This window comes from Phodopus roborovskii, unplaced genomic scaffold, assembly GCF_943737965.1.
Source record: "Phodopus roborovskii unplaced genomic scaffold, PHOROB, whole genome shotgun sequence".
Taxonomy (NCBI): domain Eukaryota; kingdom Metazoa; phylum Chordata; class Mammalia; order Rodentia; family Cricetidae; genus Phodopus; species Phodopus roborovskii.
In genome coordinates, this window is record NW_026126484.1 from 1,342,022 (window position 1) to 1,366,975 (window position 24,954).

At 39.9% G+C, this 24,954-nt stretch overlaps 1 protein-coding gene across 1 annotated transcript in view; it reads right to left on the reverse strand.

Moving 5' to 3' along the window:
• Positions 1 to 24,954, reverse strand: part of Aoah (acyloxyacyl hydrolase) — a 188,937-nt gene that overhangs the window by 16,934 nt on the left and 147,049 nt on the right. The window contains exons 14-19 of the mRNA XM_051194658.1: positions 18,602 to 18,638; positions 17,654 to 17,728; positions 13,564 to 13,736; positions 6,557 to 6,615; positions 6,332 to 6,391; positions 4,101 to 4,197 (exon numbers count right to left, since the gene is read on the reverse strand). Of these exons, the coding sequence (XP_051050615.1) occupies positions 4,101 to 4,197; positions 6,332 to 6,391; positions 6,557 to 6,615; positions 13,564 to 13,736; positions 17,654 to 17,728; positions 18,602 to 18,638 (501 nt within the window). The remainder of the gene's footprint in view (positions 1 to 4,100; positions 4,198 to 6,331; positions 6,392 to 6,556; positions 6,616 to 13,563; positions 13,737 to 17,653; positions 17,729 to 18,601; positions 18,639 to 24,954) is intronic.

The window sequence follows — 24,954 nt, forward strand, 5'->3', positions numbered from 1 at the left end:
CATCTTAATAAGAGCCATAGAAGCAGTGAAGAAAGATTTATAGGGCGTGTGGTAGCTTTTGCTTTGGTGAATAGTAAAACTAGCAGCTATTTAAGATAGAAATCTGCATTCTGATCAGTACCATGAGGTCATTGACTGCTTTTGCAGATGTACAGAGGAGGAATGAGAGCCCAAGTTTTCTACAGCTGAGGTGTCTTTGAAGCCAAGGGCAGCAAGAGATGTTTTAAACTGTCAATGTAAAAATGGCCTTATCAGTCAAGACGAATTTTCCTTCTTTCACCACAGGGGAGGTGGGATAGAAAGGAAAAGGATGCCACATGCTCAAGTTGATATTTCATGCAGGCAAATTTTCTACTTCTGTTTAGTTCACAAGCAGCTGGAGAATGAGTCAGCAAAAGACAAATGACAAAATGAGCCATCACCTTTCAGTGCTGGACCCGGGTTGTCAGAGCAAATAGGTCTTGTACCTACCTTCAGGTGACAGAGATGCTCAGCTATGATTTTCTCTGTCACAAGGTTATAAAATTATGGATTTCAGTGTGATGAAAAAGGAGGAAATTTGTGGTGAGGTAATCAGTTCTAATACAGTGTGGAAACTAGGGCTATTTCCATAGAACTCCAGACTGAGGATTTAATAAATTCCTCTACTGGTTTTTTTTTCTGATGAAAGGAGACCTGGGTGATAATGAGCTGCATTTATACTGTATCTTCCTTGGGAAACTGGAGGAAATAGTTCCTCAGGTGTGGATGATGATGGGAGGTGGTTAGACTCTGAAAGAGAATACTTATGTGGGAGAATATAGGGAATACTTTATGTATGATGATGGTGAGCTGGTGGATGATGCCAGCTAATGGTTCCTCAGTCCTTTCTATTCTACAATACCATGACCTATGTCTGTACTGATATAAGAACATGCTTATAAATTCTAGGCCTTTTCTACAATAGCAAGTTGTAAGCACTGGGGACAGATTTTCAGGGTAATATGTTACTGCCATGATTTCTAAGATGGGAGGTTACCCCCAGAGGTGGATCTGGAGTGGGTGGTCACTCTACCCACTGTAATAAATGCTAGGATTTCAAGTTTAAAATTTCTTATCTTGACCACAAGTCAAGATAGTTCCTGAAACAGAGATATAAATTCTGTCTCTTTCAGAAGTAAACATGGCAGTACATAGCTATTAAATGTATGAGGAACTCTGTCTCTGGTCTGCTGAGACGCTAAGAAGGTAAGGTGTGCTGTGGCTTGCTCCTTCTCTCTAATCTCTCAGCATTTCCCTCTTTATCTGACTTCAGCTTTTTATCTAGACCAATTATAAACTCTATTTACATTTTGGCACCCAATGCGGGACACAAACTCACAACCCTGAGATTAAGTGTCTCATGCTCTACCAACTGAGCTAGCAGAACTCATTTAAAAATGTAATGTATAATTATATACAGATTATAGTCACTGGTAATAGTCAAAACTTAAAGTTATATTATTTAAGTTTTCTAGATACAAAGAGATATATTTCAAATGACTAGGTATTTTTAAAACCTTTCAAAGACCTTCAGAATATGGCATTTAAAATGGTTTATTAGGGTTTTCATGACCGTAATAAACTCCTGGCAACACGAATTACGTTAGAGAGGAAGATGGGCATTGATGAAACACATAATGGAGTTTGCCTTTGACATGGAAAGATTAGCCATTTGGGCAAGAAAGTGCTTTTGCCTGGACTATTTCACTGTATGCTGTATAAACTGGACATGCACGACTCATAGGAAAGTAACTGCTGAACTTGACAAAACAAGAGACAGCTCTTTAGGATTCCTGTTTCATGGAAGAGTCTGCCAGACATTCTGCAGGACACAGAGAAAAATGACTGACAAACTGCCAACACAGGTGGGACAATTTCTAATTTCCTGTTTCTCTGATAAATCTGCCAGATATTCTGGGTCTATAGGCTGAAGATGGATGCCCCACTGAAATTTGGGTGACTGTCCAGGCAGTGAGATGTCTGTGTCAATTATATAGTTTATATATTATCCTTCTAAAATCTTTGATGGAGTTAAAGACAGATAGTTATGATTATAGTTTTCCTTAGTTAAGATAAAAGATAAGTTACGTATAAAACTTTAGATTCACAAAGATAGTATAGATGATAGAATATTTTCTTTAAATTTTGCTAAATATTAATGAACTAAATATTGTAACTGTAATTCTTTCTTGATAACTTTTGCTATATATAATTTTACTATGTTAAAGTTAAAACTTTCCTTTTTATTTAGACAGAAAAAAGGACATGATGGAGGATGTCCTTCTGTATATGTTTCTCTTATTATTTGATGAATGAAACTCTGATTGTCCAGTAGCCAGGCAGGAAGTATAGGCTGGGCTAGAAGACAAGGAGAATTTTGGGGAGAGGATGAAGAGAGAAGAGGCCAGAGAGAGATGCCATGTAGCTACAGGAAGGCAGGATGCTAGCATTGTCTGATAAGACAAGGCCATGTAGAAATACATAGATTAGTAGTTATGGGTTAATAATTAAGAGAGAGAGAGAGAGACAGAGAGAGAGATAACCCTAAGAAGCCTAAGCCATTGGCCAAACAGTTTATAATTATTATAAGTCTTTGTGTGTTTATTTGGGACTGGGGGTTAAGGTTAGTGGGACCATGTAGAACAGAAACTCTATCTACAGCATAGAGACATAAAAGTCAAGGGAGCTATTTGGGAAGTGGAAGAGTATTAATGGGCATGGGAGGAGGACAGGAGATTGTAGCAGTAGGCAAATATGATTGAAATATATTATGTGCATGTTCAAAATGTCATAATGAAACCATAATTATTTATAATTAACATATGCTAATAATAACATTTAAAAAGGAGTCCCCACTTGGAATTTGGAGCTGGAGAGGTTAGAGATGCCCAGCGAATTGCCTGCAGCACCAGAGATAATGAGTGATAGTTGTAGAAATCATTCTGGACAATAAAAAATGTCCCACATGGATGTTAGACATTATTAGGTTTTTAATAACTTTAATCACATTCAAGGTTGATAATGGTCAAAGATCATTTGGTGGTGCATTTGTTTACATCAAGAATTCATTAATAAGTCTTTAACTCTGCATTTTAATGAGAGGTTATTTATCAAAATGTCCCTCCCCATGAGAGAGCTGCGTGTCATGTGGCAGAAAATCTAGTAGAGACTGATCAGTGTTGTTGAAAGGATATTCAGAGCTGAAGTACTACAGTCTGCAGTGCAAACCATGTCAGCTAATGTAATATTCAATAATTCATGACGGCCATCTGCTCCATTCCAGATGCCTGGGCTGGGGGCTAGGGGAGGGGGACAGAGATAAGATATCTTCCCTCTGTTGCACATTATTAGCATCCTCTCAGCTGGTAGTCAATCAATAGGGGCTTTCCTCATGCAGAAAAATTGTTTAACAATGAAAATGAATCTTGTAAGGGTTTTAAACAATAAGTATTTTTTTTTTTTTTTTTTTTTTTTTTTTTTTTTTTTTTTTTTGAGAATCAAGAAGTAAAGGATAAATCAGTGGCTCCAGTAAGCAAGCCTGAGTTTGTGTGGCCACTTGTCAGTGATTCCCATTTTTAGACAAAATGCTATAAAAGAAAATATATTCTTTCCAGGGACGTGGTTTACTTTTCAAAGGACATTTTTTGCCTCTCCCTAAGAGATTCTACTGATGATTCAGGTCCAGGCTTATCTAGTTAGACTAGTACTCTACCACAAGAAGCATGGCCCCACTCTTCTCTGTCACATTTGCTTTTAGCACACACATAAGAAGGCACTGCTAACCTGACAAGAATTGTTAGGTGAGCCCATTATACTAGAGGCTTCCAGCCCAAATTCTTCTAACCTAGCTACTGGTCCTGTTGACTGAGGGCTTTTAGAACGATGGGGAAGTGAGGAGGTGGCCTTGATTTGCAACCTGTCAAACAGCACCGCATACTTTCTCTTTTCTCATTGCTGAGAGTCATCATGTCGGAGAGGCAAGGGTGACCCTGCCCAGTCAGGTCCATGTGCTGTGTTACACAGGCTCATACTGCAGCTGTTGTGTTTGCCTATCGTCAAGACAAAAACAAGCCACTTACTTTCGTGGAAGGCAAAATCCATGTAGAAAAGATTGAAGTTTGTGAATGTCTTGGTGGTTGCGATTTTTTTCAGTGTATTGGAGAGTTGTTCTGCTCTCTGAATACAAGAGAAACAGAGGATTTCATGAAACCTCAACTTTGACTTTCATGAGACAATTCAGTCAGAAAAAAGAAATTGATCTTCCACACACCACTCCACTTTCCTATCTCCAAGCCATCAGCAGAAAACAGCTCTGCACATTAAAGTGTATTCATGTGCAAATGACCAATGAACATATGAAAAAAATCTTACTATTCATTAGGAACCAAACCAGTGTAAATTAAAGTATTAAGATTCTACTTTTTCTGCATGAATTTCACAAAGATGAGATGAGCAACCTTGACAGTATTGAATATCAGGGAGGATGAATGAAAATGTAGGTTAGTTTCATGGTTCCAGACAAGAGCTTGGCAATACAGATCAAATATATCTTAACATGACCAATGTATCTTATAGGAGCTTGTGTACAGGAAACAGAGGCACCACAAAACACATATTTTGTTATTTGTCATGGTGGAGAACTGGAAACAACCATGTATTCAACCGCACAAAAGAGTGGAATAAATCCTGCAACATTCATATACTTTGGACGCTGTAAAATACTTGTGTTATTATAATGTGGAGAAACAATCAATGAATGTCAGAATTTGTATGAGTAGTTTCTATCTTGGTAAGATCTCAAGATACCTATGGAAGTGATAATAGTCATTCACATACTGGTACATGGATGACTTTTTTCTCTGTGTGTGCAAGTGTGCACGCACATGTGTAGGTATGGCAAATGTATGTACATGTGTATAGGTGCCAAAAGACAGCCTTAGACGTTACTAGTTGAGGATCCATTCACTTTGATTTTGGAGACAGGGACTCTCATTAGGATGGACTTGCTCATTTGGTTAGGTTTTCTGGATGGCCAGTGGACCCCAGGGATGCTTCTGACTTCATGCCCTCAGCACTGAGATTATAACTGCTTCTGCTTTCTCACTTGGGTGCTGTGGATTGAACTCAGGTCTTTATGATTACATGACAAGTACTTCGCTGAGTGACTGAGCTATCTGTCCATCCTGAATTGTGTGTCTGTGTGTGTGTGTTCATGTGAGTTTGTGTGCATGTGTGCATGTGTGTGTGTGTGTGTGTGTGTGTGTGTGTGTGTGTGTGTACACCATACACAGGCATTGAGCTTAGTGAACACGTTGGGTGGCTTGCTCTGTCACTCTGCCTTATTATCATGAAGAATGTTCTCTTATTGAATCTGACAGCCAGCTGCAAAGATCTTCTTGTCTCTGTCCTCTATAACCATGTATGCAGCCATGCTCAGTTCCTTATGTATGTGCTGGCAATTTGAACTCAGCCTGGCAAACTTATGCACCAAATGCACTTAGCCACCAAGTCATCTTCCTAGCACCAACAAGTTGCAACTCAGTTCTCAAACTTGTTATCCTCCTGCATCTGCCTCTTTAGCATAATCTATCAGTATATACTATCACAACTGACTATAGCCCAATTTTTGTTGCTGTTCTTAGTGGATATTTATACATTTCATGTTTTCACAATTGAAATATATTTAAAATTTTTTTATCTTACTGTGTTTTTTTAGATTTGCAAGTTCCTTTGCAAGTTTTATTAACAAAATATGCAGGTGGTATGTCATGTTTGCCATATCAGTACTTGGAACACTGAGGCAAGAAAGAAAATTTCTGTGTTTTCAAAGCAAGCTTGGGCCCTATAGGCAGGCTTGTCTTAAAAAGAAAATACAAAAAAATGAGTTTCATTGATTTTTATAAAGCTAATTTACAACCCATGAACAAAGTATAAGATGTTTCTCTTGGGAAATGGATTTTTCAGACATGTAAGACGATCCTCTCTGAGCCCAGTCACACATAGGCTCCTCTTCCTCAACTCCCCAGTTCACTGTCTCAGATCATGGTACAGGCTGTGTGTGTGTGTGTGTGTGTGTGTGTGTGTGTGTGTGTGTTCACCCTTGAGAAACATGTTCCCTCAGATGAGGACAGTAAGAGAGGCAGACCTAGAGAGTGTTGAAAGCAGATAGGACACACAGTTCTCTTGTCTTCTCTGGCTCCCTGACCCATGTGATTTTATTGTTGCCAGGTTGGTGACCATTATGCTGTAGAATCCTATCATGAGGGAAAGTCTGCAGCAAACCCAGAAATAGAGGTCTTAACAGCTCTACCTGTGAAGTGAGGGTCCGGAGGGTCTTGTTGGAAGACATCCAGCCATTACAGGGGCTGACCTGAGAGAAAAGAAAGAACACTTTGATTAAAGAGGACAGACCCAGAAAGAGGTGTGTACACATACACATGTGCTTATACATGTGTGCATTCGAGTGTGCATGTGCGTGTGCATGTGCATGTGTGTGTGTGTACGTGTGTGTTTGTGATGAGGCCTCTGGGCTTACCTGGAGGCAGCTCAGGAAGGAGAAGAAGTGTGCATAGGTCACGTCTTTATTTAGCTGGCCTGGAAAACACAGAGGTCTGATATGTCACATGGCATCAGATGCAATGCTCAGAGGCTTCTGTAGATGACCCTGCCTCCCTTTCAGATGGTGGCATTTCTCCTGATTGGATTTGTCAGTAAGCAGAGCTTTTAGGAATGCTTGCATTTTGCTTCTGTCTGAGCCTGAGTTAGTATTTTGTTTCTGTCTGAGCCTAAGGAGTCTATGCCCGAATGCTTCTTAGTTTTAGAGAGAACAGGACTGGAGTGCTGGCCTCTTCTAATCCCCAGAGGAAGGATAGGGTCTCCTATAGCTCTAAATGGACCAGAGTGACTTAACAAAGTTCATCACCAGGTAACAACTTCCTCTTGGTAATGTCATGAAACTCCAAGTTTCTGTGAGGCTCTGGGAGCCCCATTCCAGGTAGGAATTAACTAAATCCTCCTTTCTGGGCCTATGAAACACTTAGGGCAGCCAGGAACACTTAGGTCAGCTGAGGAACCGGCATTCAGAATGTCTGAAATTCTGAACCAGAGCCCTTCAAATATGCCTGGGCTGGCTCCATTACACTTGGGTGGGATGGTGATGTCAGTGGACTTTTATCTTTCTTTATGACACAGACTAAGAGTTTCTCCATAGTTGTCTTAATGAGTGAGTTCTAGTTAGGAAATGTACCTCACAGGGTTTTTGTTTGTTTGTTTGTTTTGTTTTGCATTGTTTTAAATTCAGATTAAAGAGATATATAAGAACGAAGGGGGAAGTGCTGCATGGATTAGTATGGTTTGCATATGAGATGTGTCCTATTCCATGTCTGAAACACTCATTCTCCAGCCTGTGACACTGTCTTGAGAGGTTCTGGAAATTTAAAGAGGTGGCCCTAGCTGGAGGCAGTATGCAGTAGTCCACTGGGAATGTATCTTTAAAGGTTAAACCTGGTTTCCAGTTTCCCCTTTTCTGTTTGCTTCCTGTTAGCCGTCAGGAAGCCCGTCCCCCCCCCCCCCCACTTCTCCACTGCCATGATATTGCAGGGACGCATGGGGCCAAGCATAGGGGAACCGAATCTTTGCATGATGAGCCCAAATAGACAAATTTTCCTCTCTGTCATTTGTCTCAGGTATTATGTCATAGCAGTGAAAAGTCTACCCTAGAGTCTATCCAGACACCTTTGAAACCAAGTGTCAACACCATGATATCTTCTCTCTCCCTCTTTACTGTATATCCACCCCAGAAGCAGTCAATTTTCATACTGTGACTGACATGCAAATCCAGCTCCTCCCCCAGTCTCCAATATGAATAGATGATGCTGTACCCATTAAACACTTCTCACACTCTCAAAAACCAAAGAGGATAATAGGATATTAGAGCATCTCAGAGTCAAGAGAAAGACTGCAGGTGATTGAACAGAGTCTTGCTTTTAACTTGTACCTGAGATAAGTTACACTCAAGTAGATTTGACTTGCTTATCTTGAAGGAGCATATATGATCTTCCAGTGTGGTGAGGGAAGGTCAGCTCTAGAAGGCCTAGTGACTACTACCAGTGAAGTCATTGTGATCAGCTAGGTCTCTCTTTGGCAACTTCAAATTTTAGATGAATTCAAAGCCACTGGCTTCTGTCCTCGCTTTCATTGTGTGGACTTGAACCCTGAACCCCATATTCCCTCAGTTTCCTGATTCTACCAGCTGAGGATTCTCAGTGGGGGCTCTCATGTGTTTTCTTTTCTGTTCTTTCCCTTTATTTGGTCTCTTTTGTTGTATGTGTTTGTTCATCTCAGCCCCATTTAGTTCAATTGGTAACACATGATGTCAACCCCATCCTGGGTCCTCCATGTGCCCCAGTGAATGAGTTCTTTGCTTTGGAGCCTTCCTTTTTCTACCTTATATTCTTGGCCTTTTAAATCTCATTCTAACACCATCTTGTTCCTTGTTGGCATTAGGCCTCATGGAAGAATTGCGATAGCTTAGCTGGCACTAATGTGTATTCTCCTCTCTCCCTTTATTCTGCCTAGTGGCTGAAGTCTTTGCAAACTAAGCAGAGGCTACCCGCTGTGAATACCAATACATCTCCTCTCTCCCTCTTTCAAGCCTTGCTTACTTTGATATCCAGAAGAACTGAATGTCCTGCTCTATGAGTACTAGGAACACTACTACTGGACACTCCTTTAGGGTTAAGCCCAGTCACAGCCTTGCTCAATTCTGCCTTGCTTTACCTTTCTGCTATCTTGCCAAGATAACAGCATATCTCTGGATGAGGGCTCTGGGTATATTTGGCTCACGGAGCCCAGTCTCTCTCCCTATGCCTTCTATTGCTTACTGTTCTGACACTGCCTCCCTCTGAACCTAGTGGACAGAGGAATAGGTCTCCTGAAAACCATGACGTCTCTGAAATATATTAGAAGATAGCCGTGAAACTTTAATACTTATTTTCTTCTATCTTACATTTGCCAATGTAAAGGAGAGATGATTCATGGATACCCAAGTAGAAGGGTACTTGGGAGTGCTTACGGCAGACTAACAGCCTAAAGGAACGGAAGAGAATATAGCTTTTTCCCTATGTGGGCACTGCCTGTTCATCATTTGCTTTTTAGATGCTATCTTGATTTTTTTAACCTATCCCCACCCCCACCCCACTGAATCGAAGAACACTAGTGTAAAGAAGTCGTGTGTGTCTGTAATCTCTGGTCAGGACACCCTAGTTAATCAGCAGGGATCTGGGGTTGCAGATCAGTAGTATAGCTAGATCATGTGAGACCCTGGCTTTGATGTCAGCACCAAAAAGAAAAAGAATCCAGTTGTAGACTATGGTACTGCCCAACGTGACTAGTGATTATCAGAAATCTGAAAAGATTCCTCTCTCTCTCTCTCCCTCCCTCTCTCTCCCTCTCTCTCTCTCTCTCTCTCTCTCTCTCTCTCTCTCTCTCTCTCTCTCTCTGTGTGTTCAGGAGCCACTGGTTCTCTCTGAAGATTAAAGGGCAAGTTTCTACTTCAGATGGCTAAAAGACAGTTGTGTCTCAGAAATTTACAAATTCTTTAGGATTGTCTTTGATATTTATTTATATTCACTTATCAATGTCTATCTATCATCTATCCACCTTTATCATATTTATCATCTATATTTCATCTATATATCATCTGTGTGTGTGAGAGAGAGAAAGGGGGAGAGAAAGAGAGAGAGAGAGGACAAAGGTTAGTGTCAAGTATCTTTCTCATTTACTTTTTACCTTATTTCTTTGAGAGAGGGTCTTTCACTGAATCTGTAGCTCATTGATTCCACAGGACTAGCTGTCTGTGATCAGCTCTTCCTCACTCCACTCCCTTCCTGAGTGCTAGGGCTAGATGAATTTCTCTAATCATCTTTTTCTCTTCCTTCACTCTCAAGTTGCATGATGTTATTTTTATTACTGTTTTTAAATCAAGTGTACATGATTAATTTGAGGACATGTACATAGCTAGTGTGACCAGAGTTTATGGAAGAAAACTCCAAATCGGGGTACTACTGGTGTGATGGAGTAGACTGGAAGGACACTCCTCCTTCATCAAGCTTCTCTTAGCATTAGAAATTCAGTGATGGTGTGTAGAAGAATGCAGATAGACCCGTGTCTATCGCTACTCACACAACTCAAGTCCAAATAGATCAAAGACCTCAACATAAATCCAGCCACACTGAACGTCTTAAAAGAGAAAAATGGGAGGTACCCTTGAACAAATCAGTACAGGAGACTGCTTCCTGAACATTACTCCAGTAGCACAGATATTGAGATCGGCAATTAATACATGGGACCTCCTCAAACTGAGAAGCTTCTGTAAGAAAAAGGACACAATTGACAAGACCAAACAGCAGCCCACAGATTGGGTAAAGATCTTCATCAATCCTACATATGACAGAGTGTTGATCTCCAAAACATTCAAAGAACTCAAGAAACTCATCAACAAAAATACCAAATAACCCTATTTAAAAAATGGGGGTACAGAACTGAAGAGAGAATTCTCAATAGAGGAAATCAAAAAAGGCTGAAAGACACTCAGGAAAGTGTTCAACATCCTTAGCTATCAGGGAAATGCAAATCAAAACAATTTAGCCAGAATGGCTAAAATTAGAAACACCAATGTCAACTTATGCTGGAGAAGATGTGGAGAAGGGAACACTCCTCCACTGCTGGTGGGAGTGCAAACTTGTACAGCCATTTTGGAGATCAGTATGGCGGTTCCTCAGGAAAATGGGAATCAGTCTACCACATACCAGGCAATCTCCCTCTTAGGCATATACCCAAATGATCAACATCCATGCAACAAAGACATCTGTTCAACTCTGTTTGTAACAGCATTATTTGTAATAGCAAGAATCTGGAAGCAACCTAGATGCCCCTCAACTGAAGAATGGATAAAGAAGATGTGGCACATATACACAATGGAATACTGCTCTGCAGAGAAAAAAAAAAGATGGAATCATGAAATTCACAGGCAAATGGATGGAACTTGAAGAAACCATCCTGAATGAGATAACCCAGTCACAAAAAGAGGAACATGGTATGCACTCACTCATATATGGATTTTAGACATAGAGCAAAGGATCACCAGCCTATAATTCACACTGCCAGAGAAACTAGGATACAAGGAGGAATCTAAGAGATTCATAGAAAGCCCCTCACAGAAGGGGAAAGGAACACGATCTTTTGAGCATATTGGGAGTTGGGGGGGGCAGTGAGTGGAGAGGGAGCTGGGAGAAAGAGAAGGTATGGAGAGGAAAGCATGTGGGACTAGGAAGATTGAGTCAGGGGAGGAATAGATGAGAGAAGACACACACACACACACACACACACACACACAGAGAGAGAGAGACAGAGACAGAGAGAGAGAGAGAGAAAGAGAGAGAAAGATACCATAAAAGAGGGAGCCATTATAGATTTGAAGAGAAAACTTACTCTAGAGAAATGTCCAGAGACCTACAAGACTGACCCCAACTAACAATTTGAGCAACAGTGGAGAGGCTACCATAAATGCCCTTCCCTGATAATGAGATTGATGACTAACTTATCTACCATCATAGAGCCCTCATCTAGTAACTGATAGAAAGAGAAGCAGACACCCACAGCTAAACACTGAGCCAAAGTGGAATCCAGATGCAGAGAGGGAGGACAAGACCAGGCCACAGAAACCCATAGAGATAGCTGACCTGCAACAAGGAGGAGCTAATGGACCCCCAGACTGATAGCTTGGAATCCAGCATTGGACCAACTCAGACTCTCTGAACATGGGTCTCAGTTAGAAGGCTTGGGCAGTCTAAGGGACCTCTGATAAGGGACCTAGGATGTATCCCTGGTGCACAAAAGGACTTTGGGAGCACGTTTCCCAAGGAGGGATACTCTCTGAACCTAGAGACAGGAGGGAGGGTCTAGTCCCTACTCCAAATGACTTGCCAGATTTTGTTGGCCCCTCCTGGAAGGCATCACCCTCCCTGTGGAGTGTGTGTGGGGGAATGGGATGGGAGGGTGGTCAGGAGGCATGGGAGGTTGAGAGAGAGGGAGGGAGAGAGGAATGGAGGGAGGGAGGGAGAGAGAACTGGGATCAATATGTAAAATAAAATAATATATATATATATATATATATATATATATATTATATACACAAATATGAAATTCAGTGACCTAATGGAATTTGTTAGGCAACTATAGTCTTCACACCCCATGGCTCAAAGAGACATCTCCAGCTCAAGTGGTTGTTTTAAACACACAAAGGAATTAATAAAGGAGTGATGGTCTATGTGTCATCATATTTTTTCCTAGAAGGATAAGAAGTTGTATGGACAAGAAGTTGCTCTCCTGCCTTCATCTTAAATGGGTGAACATAGGCATCTGTGTTGTCCTTGTAGCAAAAAGCCTAGAGAGCTGGTTATTAGTCCTTTTCTCATGTGAATGGGAGTAAAATTTCTTGAATGAGTTAGGGATGTTGGCTTAAGTGGAAACTATAGGAGGAAGATGAGGAAGAAGGGGAGGAGGTAAGATTGAAATGCACATAGAAGTTATGTACTCAAGGGAAAGCTCTGGCTCATGCTCAAAGAGGAGCCAGCCATGAATAGATGATTCTACTTACTTCTATACACCTGGCGTTATATATCCACTTAGGCTGTCATTGTTTAATTCCATTCATGTCATGGCCCCTGAGCAATTTAAACAGAGACAGGAGACTGCAAGTCTGGTCACTTGGGCAGATGGGAGATTTGCCAGCAAAGATATTGGCAGAAATAATTTTTAAGTACATCAGTGTTGTTCCTTTTGAGCAGTTGTCACCTAGGTTTGCCTTGCTCATCTAGCAGGGTTATGCTTTTCTTGATAAGAGCATAGGGATTTAATGGCAGGCCACAATTTAATGGTAGTTGTGACCCTGTGTTGATCCCTTGAGCATGGAGGCATGTTCTTTGAAATAGGGATGGGCCTAATGGGTGGACATAAATCAGGGTTCTCTGTCTTGTTGTTATAGAAATGGATCCCAATTGGAGGTTAATCTCAGTGAATAAACAGCAGCAGAAACTTTCTCAACATTCTTAAACATCAATTACAGTACAGATTTTTCTTTCTCCCAGTTTCTAACAAGCCTCATTAGTATACTTACTTGTCTTCCAGTCACATTAGAGGCAGTGATCCCTTAGTCAAATTCTACTTTGTGTAACTTAATATTTCCTAAGCAAGCTTATTAGTCAATCCCTTAAACCATAAATTTTACTTCTTTAAATCGCTCCTGCATTAATATCATATACATGCCACAATACATATCAAACACATCCCACAGACACATCACACATATCATAATATCATTTGATATTGTAAATATCATGAATATACACCATACACATTATACATACATATCATAACATGTAAATGTATGCACACATTGCACATACACATGCCATATGTATGTATTGCACATACATCACACATACATCCATACAGTGAAAAGAATCAGCAAGCATAATATACCTAGAGGATGGTACTGGTTGTGCAAACTATCCCAGAGAAAAGTTCCATCTGGCAAACCGTATAAAATAACGTGGCTGCCATTGGGCAGTTGGGAATTCAAATGCTTCAGAGTCTGCATGACGTTGGAGTACATTTGTTCAGGAGTGGTCATTTCTGGTAATGTGTCAGTTTTCCTGTGGTAGAAGAAACAAAGCATCTTGATTAGCAGGAAGGTCACATACAAAACACTCTGTATGTACTGGTTATTTGTACTATTTTGTAAACTATTTATGACTTCCTAGTTTTCTGGAACATAGTGAAACTGCATTTACTGATTCCTTTGTAGTCAAGTAAGCCATATAACTGTTGGTATAAGAGCCTCTGGAATGTTCTTTGTCTGTATTGCCACCTGTTCAAGTCTGGGGGGGGGAGGGAGAGATAGATAGAGATAGATAAATAAGAAGGAGAGGGAGAGAGACCCATGTTCCTGAAGAACATGCAATGTGACCAAGAAGGAAAATTTTGTGGCTTTATATTAAGATTTTAGAGGGTTTTCTTTCCTTTTCTTTGTTTTTATGTTTTGGAGTATAAGTTCATCTATCTTGCGTCATGGCTACTGGAGAGGGTTTGATATTGCTTAAGATTCATTTGGCGCTTTGACACTTAACATTTGGTTTTTAAAATTGCACACAGGCCACAGTAGGGAGGCAGAGCATTTCTGAGGCATGATGCTATTTTATGTGTATACATACACTCTTACCCTTTATTCTCAGTTTCTATACTAAATTTGGACTTTTATCATTGTTCTGATAGACTTTTTCTTACAGCAATATTTAACCAATAGTTGTATTTTCCATCACTGTCTTTCTCTGTTTGGTAGTTGTGCTCTGTAGAGCATAAAAAAAAATCACACAAATCTCAAGTAAATAACTTAACGATTGCTTTAGTTAGGGTTTTATTGCTGTGATGAGACACCATGACCAAAACAAATCTTATAAAGGAAAACATTTAATTGTGGCTAGCCTATAGTTCACAGGTTTACTCTATTATCATCATGGTAGTAAGCATGATGGCACACAGACATACATGGTGTTGGAGAGGTGGCTGAGAGTTCTACATCTGGAGCCACAGGCAAAAGAAAGAGACTGCCACACTGGGTGGGCGGCTTGAGCATCTGAGACCTCAAAGCCCAGCTCTTAGTGACATACTTCCTCCAACAAAACCACATCTACTCAGAAAATTGGGAGTCAATCCACCTCAAGACCCAATGATACCATTCTTGGGCATATATCCAAAGGATCAACCATACCACAAGGACACTTGCTCAACTATGTTCATAGAAGCATTGTTCTTAATAGCTAGAACCTGGAAACAACCTAGAAGTCTGTCAGCCAAAGAATGGATAAAGAAAATGTGATATATCTACACAGTGGAGAATTACTCAGTGGGGGGGGGGGGAGGCTGGCATCATGAAATTTTCAGGCACATGGATAGAACTACAAAAAGAAAAAAAAATTCATCCTGAGTGAGGTAACACAAACTCAGAAAGATAAACATGGTGCGTACTCACTTCAAAGTGGATATTAGCTGTAAAGCAAAGGATAACCCCAGAGAAGCTAGGTAACAAAGAGGACCCTAAGAGGGACATATGGATCTCTCTGGGAAAAGGGATAGATGAGATGTTCTGGGTAAACTCAGGGCAGCAGGAAGGAAGTAGAGAGGAGGGGATGGGGGAATGGGGATATGAGAGATAAGAATGGTCTAGTTGGGGGTGGGATAGAAGGGTGAGAGTAATGAAAGTGATATCTTGATAGAGGCAGCCAATATGGGGTTAGGAAGAAACCTGAGCCAGGAAACCCCCAGGAACCAACAAGGATGACCCCAACTAAGACTCCTAGCAATAGTGGAGAGAGTTCCTGAACTGGCCTTTCCCTGGTAATCAGATTGGTAACTGCCCTAATTGTTATCAGAGAGCCTACATCCAGTACCTGATGGAAGCAGATGCAGAAAACTACAGTCAAGTACTGGGCCAAGCTCTGGGAGTCCAGTTCAAGAGAGGGTAGAGTGATTATATGAGCAAGGGGGTGGGAGTCAAGATCATGATGGGGAAACTCACTGAACTAACCTGAGCTTGTGGGAGTTCACTCTGGACAGACAGCTAGTGAGTCAGCATGGAACCAACCTAAGAAGGCCCTCTGCATCTTGGTGACAGTGGTACAGCTTGGTCTTGTGTGGGGCCAAAAAGGGTATAGCTGTGGAACGAGGACCTGTTCCTGATGCATGAGCTGGCTCTTTGGAACCTACTCCCTATCATGGGATGCATTGTTTAGCTTTGATTTGGGGTGGGGGTGGGGTGGGGTGGAGCTTGGTCTTCCCACGACTTGATATGCAATGCTTTGTTGATTCCAATAGGAGGCCTTCTGAATGGAGATGGAGGAGGAATAGATGGGGGGAGGATTAGGAAGGACATAGGGGGAGGGAACAAGAGGAGAGGAGGGATGGGAAACTGTGGTTAGTATGTAAAATAAATTTAAAAATTATGAATAAAAAATGTGATTGCCATGCTCAAGTTAGCTTCATTCCCGAGATGCAGGGGAGGCTTAAACATATGCAAATCAATAAATGCAACAATTATATAATTTAAGTTGGCCCGAGCTTTGACATTCTATTTCATCCCAATTAGAATGTGATAATAAAGGATACAAATGACAATAGATGCTGGTAAACATGTGGGAAGGAGCTGTTTTTCACTTTTTGTGAGATGTAAACAGGTTTGGCTACTGTGAACATTTATATGGAGGTCTTTCAAAAAAATCAAACAGAATTATACACTGTAAATTAATGTGTTATTATGATTGGTTTAATACAAAGCTGAACAACCAATAGCTAGGCAGAATTTTCAGGCATGCAGAACAGCATGAAATGGAGAGTGATCAGCATGGACACTATGGAGATGTAATAAATCTGCAAGACAGAAAGTAAATTCATAGAAATTGGTTATTTTAAGTTATAAGAGCTAGTTGGAAACAAGCCTAAGTTATCAGCTGAGCTTTCATAATTAATAGTCTCTGTGTCATGATTTGGGAGCTGGTTGTTGGGACAGAGAAAGACTCTTTACATAGAACTACCGTAAGACCCAACCATATCTTTCTGGGCATGTACCCAAAGGACTCTGTATTCTACCACAGGGACATGTGTACATCTATGTCTATCAATGCTCTTTTCATACTAGCAATGTCTAAATGCCCATTAGCTGAGAAATGAAAAATGTGCTGCATATAAAAATGGGATTTTACCGACCACTCAAAGTTTCTGCTGCTGCAGCTCTCACAATTTGTTGTTTCAGGAGTGTTGAACTTTTGGGTCACATTCAAGAGTTTCAAGGACAATGATGGGTACACCTAAGACCACTGAGTCACTTTAGGTAATTCGTGGAAATGCTAGGTGCCTCCATATCACCTTTCTTTCCAAATTCCTAAACGTTGTCTTCTAGTCATGACCGTCATTCACTTACAAGTACTTCCTGAGTTCTCTAACCTGTAGTTAGAGAACTGAGAAAGAATGTGACTGCATTATTTCAATAAGAGCAAGCAACATCATTTTTTTTTTTAAGTTGAACATGTAAAGAAAGATAAAAATCAAATTCCTGAAACTTGTTCCTGGACAGACCTGTTTTGCAACCTTCTGGCTTGGACTTTGTATGAAACCCATCGGCCGTTATGGGATATCTACTCCACCTTGATGGTCTGCCATCTGTCTTTATTTTTCTAACCTCTCCACAGGACATCATAAAATGGGCACTGTAGGGATATCCCACTCTGCCAACTCTCCCTTCATCCAAATGCTCACTGCTTCTCTGCCCAGATAGATCCATGGCAGAGCATAGGCTGGCATGGGCCTCTAGCTGATGTTTGAGTTTTGGATCTTTGGAAAAAGGAAAGTAGGACTGGGTTGGAGGGACCTGTGAAGGGAAGGGCATTCTCGGTGATTCTGACTTTTGGAGGGAGACTGGAGTAGGGAGTGGAAGAAGGAGAAAGCCAGAGCCAAATCCCAATTGAATAGGCCCATTATTATCATCTTAGCATTGTTTGCATCTTTCTTAATTGCTTACCCATTGCAGACATCATTTCCAATCATGGCATAAATTACAATGGCTGGTTGATCCAATGCCTGGTTCCTAGACAAGCTGAGAAAACATGGAGTCTGAGTAGCATTGACACCAGCAACACAGGCTGAGCCTGGGGGAATATCCTTGTGCAACTACCCACCGAAAACCAAACAGCTTTTTCTATTTTCTTTCATTGCAGCAAAGCTAGTAGGAACTCCCATTCTTTTGTATAATCTCAATTTAATTACCACTAGGAAATGGCATATTAATGCACACTATTGAAGAGTAGGTTGAAATTTCAGCTAAACAGACTCACTATCATCTTCTTAACATCATTCAAAACACTATTATCAACAGGTGTAGGTGAGTTAATTTGTTGGGTTACTTATACCCAGTTTCACAGGACATCCTCAGAGTTGTGGGGCCTACTTAATTCATAGAGGTAAGGCTTCTGTTCAGTATATTGCATACAGCCTCATGGCAGAATTTTAATCTCCAAATAGACACAAAAATATTAACTTGCCAGACACAGTATTTCAGCACTTGAGAAGCTAAGGTAGTAGGATCACAAGAGTTTGAGATGAGTTTGGGTGACATAGTTAGTTCTAAGGGCAACAGAATGAGGTTCCATCTCAAAAACAGAAACAAAAATCCTCAAAAAACAAGTTTCTTGTGTATAAAGCCAGACCATGATATAATCATTATGTTTTTGCAACTATTTCTTTCAGAGCTAAATTTTATTAAATTCATATTCATTTTATGATCCTTTGAGAACATATATGAACCAATCACTTTCAAAGGTTACTAGCCCAGGAAGAGGATGCTCAGTGTTCAAACAAATTATTGACACTCAGTAGAAATGACAATGGGATAATAAATGAGATTTTTTCCTTCCTTTCAACATAAGTTAATGATATTTAAAACAGTTTCTAAGATCTGTCTTCCACTTACCTTTCTATGAAATTCTTCAGACTTCTGGAAGATGCACCTGAATAATTACAATAAAAACAATAATTGTGCTTAAGTGACACCACTGATGTGATGGTCTGGTTAGCTGAGTTCATATAGATGATTTCATTGTTCAACCATTACAGGTTGTCCAGACCACATTGCTGATGGCAATTGCTTATTTCTGGTGATTTTCTGTAGTGTTTTATCTTGGATCTCAACCTCAGGGGTTTTCTCTTACTTGCATTGTACTAATACCAATCTAAAGCCCTTTGGATTGTTGGGTTGACATAGATGAGTAAATGATTTAGTAGATGTAAGGAAAAAGTATGTATCTGTCTCCAAAGAGACAGAGTTTCCCCAAAAGTAAGGATCAGAGAGACAGAAAATAATTCTCTTGGAGAGACATCTTCCTGAGGACCCCCATTTAAGGTCCTGGTTCAGAACACTGAGTGCTGAAGGTAGAGACTCTCTCTGAATAGTCAAGTGCTTTCTGCTCTCTTCTAGAGGGAAGAAATGTATGACCTCTAGCCTGCCAGGTGCTGCTGGTGTCCTACACTGGCTCACTTATCTGCTGGGCCTTTCATTCAGTTCTTCCCCAGGACTCCTAATCTCTCATTTCAGAATAATAAAGAAGTGTTACTACTATTATTACTTGATATTTTTCTGAATGATAAATAAAAACCAACAGAAGCTCAAACTTTTGTTGTCCTAAAATTATAGGACCAGGTCCAGGAAACCTCAACTCCATCTGGGAATTTGATGTGCAGGGTTCCTCCAGAGCTTCAGGGAAACAAAAGTGAAAGGTTGTCATGGTTCATTAGATGGGTTATCTTTCCCCATGGATAATACCTCCTATGTTTCTCTTGACTGCTCTGGACAAGGACTGAAGACCAGTTGTAAGTAATTGTAGTATATTTAAAAGAGCAGACTTAGCTGGAGGTGGTGGTCAGTGTAATATACTAGCATCCTGGAGGCAGAAGATGGAGAGCTCAAGGCCAGCCTAGCTTATGTGGTAAGATCCTGTTGCAAAACAACAACAAACAAACAAAACACGAAACAAAAAAGTAACCAAACAGAATGCAAGGAACTACTTATTCTTTACTGAATGCCTATTTTTTTCCTTGTATCATATTCTCTTTGCTCCAAAATCCTTGTATTTTTCCTTTTCATTCCCATGTGGAAATCTTAATTTTGTAAAGTAATTTATGTCTCTCTCACTCTGTTCTTTCATATTCTCCTTTCTTTAATTTCTGCTATTCTCTTACCAGACTCAGCACTACATCTTTCCCCTTCCTAGTCTTATTATGCTTTTCTATAGGTGTCTCCTCAGCTTCTAAATGTGGATGTATCTACCACTAGAGAAACTTCTACAGCAACAATAATAGCTGGCAGGTAATAAGCAATAAAGACAGAGCCTAGCCTGTGGGACTTGGCAGAAAAAGGCAGATATTTGAAGAATTCACACATTTTGTACTTTGCAATTTTAGTTTCACAGAAATGGAAAAGTTATTTAATTGTTAAGGTGGTCTAGTGGAGAACGTACATGTCCCCAGTTAAGGGTAGAAGAGGCCTTAAAAGGTTGAACTGTGGTGTCCTTTAATGTGTATTTATCACAAGAAGATAGGTCTCCATGACCTCAGCACCAATTAGCTCTTCCTAACTGAATTTCAACACATGGTCCCAGTACCAGTTTGGTGTTGACCATATCATCAAGTACCTCACATTCTATGTATTCTCTCAACTTTGAAACTAATTTTGAGTGTCTTCTAAGTGAGTCTGTTACTTTGAGTGCTTGACAGTAGGTCCAAAATTTATTTGTGAAAATGGAGACTATTTAAATATAACCAGAATAAGTCTTCATAAGTTAAATTATTACTTCAGCAAAACATATTGAATGTTTTCTATTTCAAGTGTTATAATTGGTTCTGGGTATAGATCAGAGAATAATACATACACAGTCCTGTTTTTTGGAAGCCTAATGTTACTAGATAAACCATGGCCATAAAGTGTTGGGGATTTAGAAAGCCCTGAGGGTTGATATAAAGATGAATCCCAGGGAACTTAGTTGTTTCCTTTACTGAGGTCTTAAAACAGAAACGTATTAATTGGCCCACAATGCTCTGTGTGTAGTGCCCAGAAACAGTTGCAGGTAAATGCTCTAAAAGTTGAGACTATCTGCAGTAGATCAAACAGATAAGCTTGTTTTTTTTCCTTTTCTTTTTTGAGTTCTAGAGTTTATGTAATTTTGGGAAACTCTCCTTAAGGAAAAAAACATAAACACAAAACAGATCCAAACATTAGGCAGAAAATACAGTGCAGGAGTTATGACCAACTGTGGTTAAAACATTGGAATCTTGCAACATTTACGTGTAAATAGTGTCAGGAATCAAGTGAGGGGACCCCAAGTTTCAGCAGCATTAGCTCCAAATATGCATTTTGACCTCTACATTATATCACTAGCTCTTGGTTGGGTACTCAAATTCATAGATGAGGTCCATAAATAGGAGAGAAATTCTTCTGCTGCTCATCGAGCATTGCCATCACTGTAACGTCTGTTACTTATAAACAGCACTGATTTAAAGTACATTACTTTAGCTCTTGTATAAGAATTCGTGGGGAGAATTAGGAAGTACATTTTAGTTTATTAACCACAAATACATTCAAACAAAACACAGTGTCTCAGAACCCTGTGTGGGACTTCAATCTCAGGTACTCGCAGAGCCTAGAGATGCAGTGCTGCTGAGCCAACCTAGGAAAAGCAGCTATTGTTCAGCCCTGATGGAGTCCTACGGTCCAGGAGGGGTGATCGCATCATAAGACTTGTCTTCAAAATGGAAACTGGAAATAAGGAACTTTTTGCCAAAAATCTCCCAAGTTTTAGACATTGGCAATGCATCTAGTGATTGTAAAAGATGGATCATTTCATGACAAACCCCACACAGGGTTAGGTTTCAAAATGATTTGAGTAGTGAGAGAGCCAGAGGGAAACATTGTATGTCAAAGACAAAATGTTGGGTCTGGAGTGATGGTTCAGTGTTTAAGAGCACTGGCTGCTCTTACAGAGGACTCAGATTTCATTTCCAGCTCCCACATAGCAGCTCACAACTGTCTATAACTCCAATTCTAGGGAATCTGATGATTCTTCTGGTTTTGCATACACCAGGCACAAATGATGCACAGACACATATGTAGCAAATACACTCACACACACACAATAAAAATAAATAAATCCTTCTACTTGAACTCAGTATTTCTCTGATTTCATGTGATAACATACATTTTTCATGTGTGTAGAAAAACTTAGATTGCTATTTCTTGAGAGTTTTTAGGATTTTTGCCTGCTTTTGTTTGGTCTTATAAATATTATGCAAAGTACATTATACATATATGTATAATTATATACACACAGTATGCACACATATACTATGTGATGGTTTAAAAGAAAGTGGCCTCTAAAGGAGGTGTTGCCTTGTTGAGGTAGGTTTGATCTTGCTGGAAGAAGTGTGTCACTGTGAAGGTGGGCTTTGGGGTCTCATATGCTCAAGCCACTCCCAATGAGACAGTTTATTTCCTGTTGCCTTTAGATCAAGATGTAGGTTTTCAGCGCCAGCACTGTAGCTACCTGCAAGGTCACCATATCTCACCATGACAATAATGAACTGAACCTCTGAACTGTAAGCCATCACATCAATTAAATGTTTTCCTTTATAAGAATTACCATGGTCATGCTGTTTCTTCACAGTAATAGAAACTAACTAAGACAACATATGAGTTTTTATATCTGTAACAGATTAAATATTTATATTGCAAACAAGGATTCATCATGTACAGAACAAAACACAGCTGTGGGCCATGTGTGTCCTCTCCCTACCCGAGCTCTCTCGTGCAGGATTACAGTAGATCTACTTGTTTTGAATAACTTTAACCCCCTTCATTTTCTGTTTGTGTATTATAACAGGAGTCACTACTTATCTAAAAATTTAAGATGAAAATAATGATCTTTCTTCCTTTTCTTTCTGACAATATGGCCTCCACTCCCATTCTCTGTGTGTGCATGTGTGAGTGAGAAGACAGTGTCTAAAATTAGAAAAGGGAAGGGAAAGGGAAGGATTGAGGAAAGTAGTTCTTATATCTTTTATTCATCACTGCCATGCCTTCTTTGCATGCCCTTTCTTCTTTTCTTCTCTCTCATATGTACTATTTATTGTATTCCCTTTGATTTCTTTTTTCCCTCCCCCACTTCGATTTTTGATTACATTTTCTTTGATACTTTGTGATGTCAGGTATTTATTTAATTATTTGTTTATTTCATATGTGTGTGGAAGTGTGTTTTTTTAAGAGTAGGAATTCTCCCTAAAGCAGTAACACATGATAGTTGCATTGAATGACATTACCTGGTATGTATCGATCACATGTTTCCTAATCCATATATTGCTGTTAAGTCTGCAGCTGCAATCATTATCATGTTTACATCTCCTTTCTCATGTACTTTGATGTTCTGTTGTTAAGCCTTATATGATGTGGTAGTTTGAATGGAATTGGCACCTATAATCTCATAGGAAATGGCACTATTAGGAGGTGCTGTCTTGTTGGAGTGCATATGGTCTTGTTGGAGGAAGTGTGTCACTGTAGGGGTGGGCTTTGATGTTTCCTACCCTCAGGATACCAACTCAGTCTACTTCCTATTGCCTACAACATATAGGATTTTCAGCTCCTAATCCAGCACCATATCTGCCTGCACACCACCATGCTCCCCACCATGGTAATAATGGACTGCACCTCTGAAACAGTAAGCAAACCATTCCAAATAATATGTTTTCTTTATAAGAGTTGCCATGGTCATGGTATCTCTTTGCAGCAATAAAAATCCTAACTAAGATATTTATGTAATGGCATTACATCCTCTAAGAGAATTAATCCCCTAATTATTGTTAAAATATTCATCTTGGCTACTGTAATTTCTTTGAGTTCCAATTTTCTGACAATCCTATAGTCACTAGAGCTTATTTTGACTAGTGTTGGCTCCATGTATCTTTTCCTACCATGTAGTTCATTCACTTCCTTGTATTTGAGGTAAATTTCTTATAGACAGTGTTCAGTTTTGTAGGTGATTTTTATTTGTTATTTTTTTTTCTTTTGTGCTTGGGTAGAACCCAGAACTTTATACCCACTATGCATGACTCTGCCATTGAGATACATGTCCAGCCTAGAGCTGGTCTTTTTTAATTTACTCTTTTTTATTTTTTAGATAGCATAAAAATAATGTTTCATTGTGATGTTTTATAATTCAGTCTTATTATTTGTTAATTGATTATGCACATTTAATGTAATCACGATGTGTTTAAATTTAGGTCTACCATTTCATCATTTATGTTTATGTTCTACCTTCTTATTCCACTATATTCTTTTAGTTTAAACTGTGTTTTATTTTCTGAGACAAGATCTTATTATGTAGCCCAATTCTTTTCCTTTTGACTCCTGAGTTCTGGAATTATAGGTATGTGTCACTATGCCCAACTAAAATTTTGCTAGTATTCTGTTTGAAGGTCTTGGTTGTTCTTCGGAGGTTGGGGATGCTTTTCTCCCTCCATATGAGGTGTAGCCTTACATGCTGGTTACACATGCTCAGAGGTTTTCTAATGAACATGTTTCACCACAGATTGCTGTGACACTTGCTATGAGTTTCCAAAGCAGGTGGTTATTGGGGGCTCTTGGACCACCAAGCCACCATAAAACAAGGGTCTTTTAAAAATGGTACCCTGTGGCTGTTCCAGTGTGATGTAGAATTCTAGAAATACAAGGTTTTCTAGATGTTTCTTGCCACCACCTTTTTTCTGGATATGGTACACATATGTGAGTGTGTAGGTATGTGTGTCTGTGTATACAAAAGTGGAGTTTAGAGGAGAATACTGGATATTCCCCTCTACTATTTTCTGCCTAATTACCTTGAGACAGGGTGACTCACTGAACTGGGTCATTTTGAATAGTCTGCCTGGCCAACAAGCTCTTGGAATCCACCTGTCTTTTTCCCAAATGCTGGGGTTACAGGCACAAACAATCATGTCTAGCTTTTACATGGGTACTTGGGGTTTTGAACACAGCATTTATGCTTGCAGAGAAGACCCTCTTACCTAGTGAAACATCTCCTCAGTAGCTCCTTCCTGCTCTTTAAAATGTCCACTACTGAAAGCACAGTGCAGATTTTCTGAGCTTGCCTTAAGCCATGGTTGCTGCCATCTGCTGCTTTGTTCCCTCTCCCTGCAAGTGGGAGTTTGCCCAAACCATCCAATTACTCTGTAATGGACTCCGGTCCCTATTGTGAGGTTCCCTATTTCTCTTTTCTTTTAAAGCTG